The sequence below is a fragment of the Leucoraja erinacea genome, chromosome 1, assembly GCF_028641065.1.
Source record: "Leucoraja erinacea ecotype New England chromosome 1, Leri_hhj_1, whole genome shotgun sequence".
Lineage (NCBI taxonomy): Eukaryota > Metazoa > Chordata > Chondrichthyes > Rajiformes > Rajidae > Leucoraja > Leucoraja erinaceus.
Genome location: NC_073377.1, coordinates 53,087,117 through 53,096,458, shown reverse-complemented (window position 1 = coordinate 53,096,458; position 9,342 = coordinate 53,087,117). Strand labels below are relative to the sequence as shown.

Here is a 9,342-nt window from a genome sequence, read left to right as displayed (position 1 = left end):
TCGGCGGGAAGAGGACGATAGTTTCTCCAGCTCTGCTGCGGCCCACAGATCCTCTGGACACAGATCCTGTGCTGCAGACCCACAGATCCTGTGCTGCAGACCCACAGGACCAACTGCTCGCGGCTCTGTAGGTGTTTGCTGCCGCGCCCAGGGCAGCGTTCCATTTCACCCGCCTGTTGCTGCGGCGGCGGCGACGCCATTCCCCATTCCCTCCGCACCATCCACACACTCATCCCCTCTCACACACACACACTCATTCATTCTCAAACACAATTGTCGCCAAAGTTCCCGCCCACAGATCTCCGCTATAAGACGTTTGTTGCTCCCGCCGCACATCGTTGCATCGCGCGCACTTCCGCTTCCGGTGCAGAAGGCGCCGCGTACCGTTTCCGCACGCGCAAAGGCCGGGCCACTACTTCCGGTCCGTGCGGCTCAGGTGAGAAAGCGAGAGAGGGATGTCGGTCCCGGACCCGGTCCCGGAGAGAGGGGGAGTTACAGGGGGAGGGGGAGGGAAGGCGCTGGGAAGGGGGAAGAGGGCCAAATACAAAGTGAGCGGTGAGAGGGAGGTTCAGATGGAGAGGTGACAGGAGAGAGGGATGGAGATTCCAGGGTGAGGGTGAAATCCTGGGAAAGAGGAAGGGAGAGGAGTGAGTGGGATAGATTGAGAGAGGGGGAGTCGGGGAGGAATAGGGGAGAGGGACAAAGATTCAGGGGGCGATCCCAGGGTGAGGGGAAGAGAGGGAGATCCTGGGGTGAGGAAGATTCCACAGGGGTGGACTGGGTGGGTTGGCAATGCAAAGGGAGAGGACACTTTAGGTTGGTTTGGCGTGGATTAGATTAGTATAGGATGTGGAGTGGAATGGGACCAGATGAGGTTAAGATGTCGAGAAGACGTGATGGAGTGGGGAAAGACTGGGGGTAAGGCAGGGATTGGGTTGGGATGAGTTGAGCTGAAAAGAAGAGAGTGCATTGGGTGAGATGGAGAAGTCTCCCATCCCATGTATGCGATGGGAGACATGGCTTGGGTGTCATAGTGATTGATAGGATCTGATAGAGACAAACGTGTGGCTGGGATTTATCAGATTGTGAATAATAAGGGAGATTTGGAAAATGCCATTTGCTGTATTTGTATGATGTTGTTTAAATGTGGATCTATTTGATGCTAATGATTTTCCTTTGCAGACAAGAGCTTAGTTTCAACAAGTATTATAAAATCTGTGGCTTCTGTAAAGACTGTAAAGTGGACTGAAACTTTGGGTTTTTATCATGTAATGAGAATTGAATGCTGTATGGTGCAGGAAGTCAGCATGAGATAAATGATTCCGCAAGTAATGAATGTGAAGCAGGTAGAAAAACTGAATGGCCAACGTTTGCTATTTCTTAGATAACACCATGAAGGATTAACCACATTAAATATTTTGAAAGCTATCCCCAACTATTTTTGAGTATAATGCATGTATTTTTACCTTTTAGTTTAGAGATATAGCGCAGACAAAGGCCCTATTGCCCACCGAGTCTGCCGACTGGCGATCCCCGCACACTAGCACGATCCTACATACTAGGGACAATTTACAATCTTTATCAAAGACAATTAACCTACAAACCTGTACATCTTTGGTTGTGAGAGGAAACCAGAGCATGTGAGGAAAACCCACACAGTCACATGGAGAACGCACAAACTCCATACAGACAGCACCCATAGTCAGGATCAGACGAGGACCCTGACGCTGTAAGACATCAACTCTTCGGCTGCACCACAGTGCTGCCCATTCGGAGTACAACTTCATAATTAGAGGCACAGCTGGAATCCAGAATAGGCTGGAATGCGACCTAACTGGTGTTTTCCATCCTGATGTCAACATGAGGGATTCTCACACGAACTTGAAAGCACAAATGAAATGGAGTGGGGGATTTGGTGGTGGTTATCAATGGAAATCCTGTTTTGAGCACATTAAGGAACAGTTAAGTGAGCTAAACTGATCAGCAAGATAGAAAAAGTCACTGAAGGAGTGATGTAGGAAAGAAGGCTTGCATCTCACGTACGTGGCACCAGTATCAGGATAGGAATCTGCACCACTAGGTTGGGCTCTAAGTAAACCAATATCCTGGTGGGAAGGATAGAGATGCTGACCATAAGGATTTTAAACTAAGACCCGCTGAGCACCACCAGCAGTTTATTTTTCGGATAACCAGAGAGATTAAATTTAAGATCATCAGAAAAAGGAAGGAGCACTCGGGCAAATTATTTTGTGTATAAAACTGGACGAAACTTGTAGAGGCAGAGGATAGAATAGTCTCTGAAAGGGCAATAATTAAAAAAATATTAAGAAAGGCAAATGTATGGTTGAAGGGTGATACAATGCAGCTGAGTGCGTAGCTCCTTATGATGGGTATCGAGGGCTGAATTGATTCCTTTGTTTATGTAGTCCTCAAATAACTATAAAGTGTTCAGAAATGTCATCAGTGCTGTAGTGATTTGAGCTTTCGAATCTAGTTTCTACAACAATGAGACAAAATGATTGACTGTAAAGATGTTATGTACTATAGTTAAAAATCACATCTCTCTGGGAAGAAAAACCGATGCACGATTCATTTTCCACCAAGCGCAACTCAAAACAACTAAGCTGCTTATCTCAGGGGGAAGATAACAACTGCCTGATTTAAGACAATGTCGGCTTTTGTTCTGTGAGCACAATGTAGGATTGTTTGGAAAGTTCACTGGATCTGCAGAAGGGTCCTGATCCGAAATGTTGCTTACCAATGTTCTCCAGAGGTGCTCCCTGCTGAGTTACTCCAGTCTTTTAAGCCAATTAAACTGATTAGAGAGAAAAAAATATATATATTTTTATGATTATAGTTAACTTTATGGGACTAAAAGGAAACTCAATATTTGTTCTAGTGCAGTACAGGGGTTTGGTCCACTGAGACTCAAGTCCATGGAAAGCCACATATGTTGTACCTCTGGAGCAGAGAAGTTGAATATTGGCAACAAATTCTCCTTGACAAACCATGTAGCAGTTATGGCCAAGAAAGCACACCAACACATCAACTTCCTCAGCAGACTAAGGAAATTTGGCATGTCCTCACTGACTCTTAACCAATTCTACAGATGCACCACAGAAGCATCCTTTTGGGATGCATCGCAGCTTGGTTTGACAACAGCTTTGCCTGAGACCACAAGAAATTGCAGAGAATTGTGGAAATAGCCCATTCCATCACATTAATCTGTCTTCCCCCAATCTACTCCATCTACACTTCATGCTGCTCCGGGAAAGGAGCGAACACAATCAAGGACCCTTTTCACCCTGCTCCCCTTCTCCCCACTCCCGTCGGGCAGACGATACAAAAGCTTGAAAGCATGTACCACCTGATTCAGGAGCAGCTTCTTCCCTGCTGTTAACAGACGACTAAAAGACCCTTCCGTCAGCTAGGATACAGTCCCGATCTCCAACCTACCTCATTGCAGACCCTGCACATTTTTAAAATCTGCACTTTCTCTGTAATTGTTACGCTATAATACTGAAACACTATTCTGCACTGTAATATTTTTCTCGTTGCACCCCTTGTACTCGTGTGTAGCTTGATTGTACCCATGTACAGTATGATTTGATTGGATAGCATGCAAAAAGCTTTTCATCGTATCTCGGTACATGTGACGATTAATAAACTGATACCAAGTGGTCGTTTTCAAACTGAGCAAACTATCAAACTAACCTGCAATTCCTAATAATTTTGATATTATTCAGCGTAATTGAGTCGACATGAATACACTTTTCCTATTTTCAGTTTCAATTTTATTAAATTACATGTCTGGGTCAAAATCTACTTCAATAGTCGATATAAGGAACAGTTTATTCTAATCATAGTTACATTGAAATGAAAGATGAGCATTTTCAATGTACAAATTATGCTGTTTGAGGCTGTGTTGCTCAGATTTTCAGCTGGAAATAATAAATGATGAAGAGCAAATGCTGCTGGATAACAATAGACATGACAAATCAACCAGGGAATTCCCAAGATATTATCAAATAATCTGTTGATTAGGTTCACATTACAGATAGCACAACAATATTAGACCCGGGTAGACATTGGTTTACAGATCTAATTGATAAAACCATACAGTGAATAAAACAATATATTTGGTATAGGCTTTCTGATTCAAAGTGTTTGATTAATCCCAGATATGAGGTCTCTGAAAAGCTATTGCAAAGTGTTTAGCTGATCCTCAAGAACCATGCACAGGAATTCTACCTGAAAGGTTTGTTACAGTCCTTGATGATTCTTTATTTTAATTTCCTTGTATTCTCATCTTCAAACTATAAGGTAATGTCATTACATTTCACACAAATGTTATAGGTACCCTGTATTGTAATTTTGAAGTGAATGTGTGTGATGTCCATTAACAGAACCCTAGATGTACATGTAATTTCCAATTTGTTTTCTATTGCAGGCTGAAATGAACAAAAGGAAGTCTTGCTTACACTGTGTTTCCTTTTACTGTGCATTTCCAATATAATCTGGTTATCGGCCTTTTTCATTGAAGTCACTTTAGGGTAAGGAGTTTCATTCTCAGATGGAATAGCTTAATTGCTTAATTGTGGAGGAACAAGAATGTAGAATGACGGTTATCCTGAGTTTTAGTTTAGTTTACAGATACAGCGCGGAAATAGGGATTTTATTAAAGGGCATTTTTATACATTTTGGTTTCACCATGTAGAAATTACAGCTGTGTTTATACGTAGTCCCCCCCATTTCAGGGCACCATAATGTTTGCTTCACAGGTGTTTGTAATTCCTCAGGTGTGTTTAAATGCCTCCTTAATGCAGGTATAAGAGAGCTCTCAGCACCTAGTCTTTCCTCCAGTCTTTCCATCCCCTTTAGAAACTTTTATTGCTGTTTATCAACATGAGGACCAAAGTTGTGCCAATGAAAGTCAAAGAAGGCATTATGAGACTGAGAACCAAGAAAAAAACTGTTAGAGACATCAGCAAAACGTTAGGCTTACCAAAATCAACCGTTTTGAACATCATTAAGAAAGAGAGCACTGGTGAGTTTACTAATCGCAAAGGGACTGGCAGGCCAGTACCACACCTGTAGTATTGTGTTTTTGGTCCCCTAATTTGAGGAAGGACATTCTTGCTATTGAGGGAGTGCAGCGTAGGTTTACAAGGTTAATTCCCAGGATGGCAGGACTGTCATATGCTGAGAGAATGGAGCAGCAGGAACTGTACACTCTGGTGGAGTTTAAAAGGATGAGAGGGCATCTCATTGAAACATAAGATTGTTAAGGGTTTGGACACGCTAGGCAGAAAACATGTTCCCGATGTTGGAGGAGTCCAGAACAAGGGGCCGCAGTTTAAGAATAAGGAGTAAGAAGCCACTTAGAACGGAGACGAGGAAACACTTTTTCTCACAGAGAGTGGTGAGTTTGTGGAATTTTCTTCCTCAGAGGGCGGTTGAGGAGGTTCTCTGGATGCTTGCAAGAGAGAGCTAGATAGGGCACTTAAAAATAGCAGAGTCAGGGGATATGGGGAGAAGGCAGGAACGGGGTACTGATTGGGGATGATCAGCTATGATCACATTGAATGGCAGTGCTGGTTCGAAGGGCCAAATGGCCAACTCCTGCACCTATTATCTATTGTCTATTGCCAAGGAAGACCTCCACAGCTGATGACAGAAGAATTCCCTCTATAATAAATATAAATCCCCAAACACCTGTCCGACAGATCAGAAACACTCTTCAGGAGTCAAGTGTGGATTTGTGAATGACCACTGTCCGCAGAAGACTTCATGAACAGAAATACAGAGGCTACACTGCAAAATGCAAACCACATGTTAGCCGCAAAAATAGGATGGCCAGGTTACAGTTTGCCAAGAAGTACTTAAAAGAACAACCACAGTTCTGGAAAAATGTCTTGTGGACAGATGAGATGAAGATTAACATATATCAGAGTGATGGCAAGAGCAAAGTATGGAGGAGAGAAAGAACTGCCCAAGATCCAAAGCATACCACCTCATCTGTGAGACACGGTGGTGGGGGTGTTATGGCCTGGGCAAGTATGGCTGCCCAGGCCATAATATCTTCATTGATGATACAACTGCTGATGTTAGTAGCATAATGAATTCTGAAGTGTATAGACACATCTGCTCAAGTTAAAAAAAAAAATGCCCCAAAACTCATTGGCCGGCAGTTCATTCTACAACATGACAATGATTCCAAACATACTGCTAAAGCAACTAAGGAGTTTTTCAAAGTAAAAAATGGTTAATTCTTGAGTGGCCAAGTCAATCATCTGATCTGAACCCAATTGAGCATGCCTTTTATATGCTGAAGAGAAAACTGAAGGGGACTAGCCCCAAAAACAAGCATAAGTTAAAGATGGCTGCAATACAGGCCTGGCAGAGCATCACCAGAGAAGACACCCAGCAACTGGTGATGTCCATGAATCGCAGACTTCAAGCAGTCATTGCATGCAAAGCATATGCAACAAATCACTAAACATGACTACTTTCATTTACACGACATTGCTGTGTCCCAAACATTATGGTGCCCTGAAATGGGGGCACTATGTATTTTCTACATGGTGAAACCAGAATATATAAAAATGGTCTTTATTAAAATCTGACAATGCACTTTAACTGCATGTGATTTTTTTTTCTATTACAAATCTCAAATTGTGGAGTACAGAGGCAAATAAATAAATGATGGGTCTTTGTCCCAAACATTATGGAGGGCACTGTGCCTGTAAGTCTGGAGTGTGGGAGGAAACCGAAGATCTCGGAGAAAACCCACGGGGAGAATGTAAAACTCCATACAGGCAGCACCTGTCGGGATCGATCCCAGGTCTCCGGCGCTACAAGCGCTGTAACGCAGCAACTCTACCGCTGCGCCACCGTGCCGCCCATTGATAGTTACTCTGCAATTCTCCAGCATCAGCAGGAGCATGCAGCAAATGATATTTTGCAGATCCTTCCCCTTCTGCTCTGCAGTGCAACTATGAAGGTGTAGACTAGAAAATATTCATGTTAGTCTGTTTCAATATCATGACTAAGAACAGTAAAGATGAAGGCTATAACCAAGAAGATAATGGGGGATGATACAAAGAGTGCTTCCAACATAATGAGTAATTGTAGTCCAAATGATTTATCTTTACTTTTACAGGTCTTGGTGTCAACAAGAATGTTGGACATAAGAGGTTGGGCAGAGTACATTGTGGAATGGGCTGCAAAAGACCCTTATGGTTTCCTTTCGGCTGTTATCTTGGCACTAACTCCACTGTTCATAGCTAGTGCAGTACTGTCATGGAAACTGGCAAAAATGATTGAAGCAAGAGATCGAGAACAGAAGAAGAAGCAAAAGCGTCAAGAGAATATTAACAAAGCCAAGAGACCAAAGAAGGATTGAACCCGTAACCAAGAAACATTCCCTTTCTTGAACTAAAATACAGCTTGTTTTGCATATTTAACAATTACAATTATATTTGGTAATAACTTCAAGAGTGACACCATATTTCAAATGGTTGCTTCTTTAGATCTGTGCTTCTGCTTTCTAATAATTTGTTGTAATTTTTATAATGTTCATTAATTATTGGGATAATCACTAGTGCGCTACACCTAATTTTTCTACTTTGTTTACTATTTGAATTGAGTATATACATTTCTAATTCCTCAAGTACCTGTTCCATAATCTTGTGACTGAAAACATACTGAGAAATCGCACTGAAATCATTACATTGATGCAATATCTGCTTACTATTTCTAAATTATAAAAACTTGTAATTTATAACTGGTTCTATTTTTGTTTAAAGGCCTGATGTTACTGACTGAATTCAATTAATGATTGCAAAGTGATGAGAGAAGGGAAACACCCGAGATAATTTTCTTTGGTGACATGGTGCACATTAAAGTCTTCGAATGGCAAGGTTTCATTGGCATAGTCTTTAGCAAATCTCGACTTCTTTGTTACATTGAACAGTCTAGACTGGATGTTTGCATGGATTCACCCTTTTGAATCATATTCTGATATTAGCCTCAAAGACACTGATCGCAGGGGGCTTCAGGGATCGTGTACATGTGTCATTGTGATATTGTTCTCTTGTTCAAAGTCTACATTAATGGCAATGAGCTCATCTGCAAATGATGCATCATTGTCACTTATGCTACCTGGTTTCGCCTTGTGGAATGCGATTGTGTGCAAGCCCTGCCACATTAAGAGAGTCAGTGAACCTAGCTCAGTCCAGTATTGTCTTTGTGCTCATAATGGCCTTCAGGAGGTTTTTGCTGGAATATTTGCATGCTAATGGTTCACCAGTCCTAAACGTCACAGATCTAGCCCTCAGCAGATTACAAAGCACCTGGTTCATTCAGTGCTTCTGGTTGGGGCAGACTGGGAATGTTTTTATCTGTATATACATGTCCACATATTTTGTTATGAAGTCAGTGACCAACCGTGCACTTCTGTTGAATCCTTGAATTTGGCCCAATCCATCCACTGATTCAAAGCAAATATTCTCCTCTGCCTGCCCTGACCAGCTCTTTGTAGCCCTCTTTGCCGTTACCATATTCCTCAATCTGCCTGTAGGCACAAAAACAACCACAGCCAGGTGGTCAAACTTTCTAAAGTACGGGAGACCTGATGGTAGTATAGCAGTGGTCGAGTGTACGGTGTTGAAGATGGTGTATTAAAGGTGGCTTTGCAGACAAGTGAGCCTAGTTGATGTCCCCAGCAATGATTTGGAAGGTATTGGGAAATGTTATTTTGTGCTTATGTCATTCCCCGAGTGCCAGCTTGACGTCTGCCTGAGGCAGGCTGCAGTCAGGAAGGCGGCTGAGAACAGTGGGCATCTAACTGCCAGACCCCTTGGCACTTTCAAGATGGGAGCAGACGGAGGAAAACAACAATGTCAGTGAGTGGGCTGGGGTCTCACTTCCTGCGCCCTCGTAGAGGTTGAATATGGGGGGCATGGAGGCTGAGCGGTGGCTGACCAAGGGAAGGGATGGCGCATTCTTAGGTTGATGTGCGATTTGCCTGGATTGAGGTGTCCTTGGAGTGGGTCGTTGGAGGCCCTGCAGCAGCCCGGGGCTCTGTTAGATCTGGTGCTGCTTTTCAAGTGGCCAAGCTTGCAGAACAGACATGGCCAGCTGCGGCACAGAATGTTGCGGCATCATTGGAGGACATCACCACATCACCTAGCCAGGACAACCCCTGCAACTCCAAACCAGTTCCGCCACCAGGACAATGGACTTATGGCCAAGTTAAGACACAGCATTTTTAACAAATCTGAACTTGAAATGTACAAGATGGTTCCAGAAACGTGGCGATTCTTAAGTACTTTCTCAGTG

At 43.1% G+C, this 9,342-nt stretch overlaps 1 protein-coding gene across 2 annotated transcripts; it reads left to right on the top strand.

Moving 5' to 3' along the window:
- Positions 1-384: 384 nt before the first annotated feature.
- On the top strand, positions 385-7,932 carry smim15 (small integral membrane protein 15). 2 transcript variants are annotated; one of them, XM_055634875.1, is made up of 3 exons: positions 385-436; positions 4,451-4,553; positions 7,163-7,932. In XM_055634875.1, the coding sequence occupies exon 3, from the start codon at positions 7,181-7,183 to the stop codon at positions 7,403-7,405; it is 225 nt and encodes a 74-aa protein (XP_055490850.1). In that variant the 5' UTR covers positions 385-436; positions 4,451-4,553; positions 7,163-7,180; the 3' UTR covers positions 7,406-7,932. The 2 variants fall into 2 exon arrangements, with proteins under 2 accessions (XP_055490850.1, XP_055490859.1); XM_055634884.1 differs by lacking the exon at positions 385-436 and adding an exon at positions 4,235-4,258.
- The last annotated feature ends 1,410 nt before the right edge of the window (positions 7,933-9,342 follow it).

What these genes read in the sequence shown, in the direction of transcription:
- smim15 (XM_055634875.1), top strand. Translation starts at nt 7,181, where the DNA reads ATGTTGGACATAAGAGGTTGGGCAGAGTACATTGTGGAATGGGCTGCA.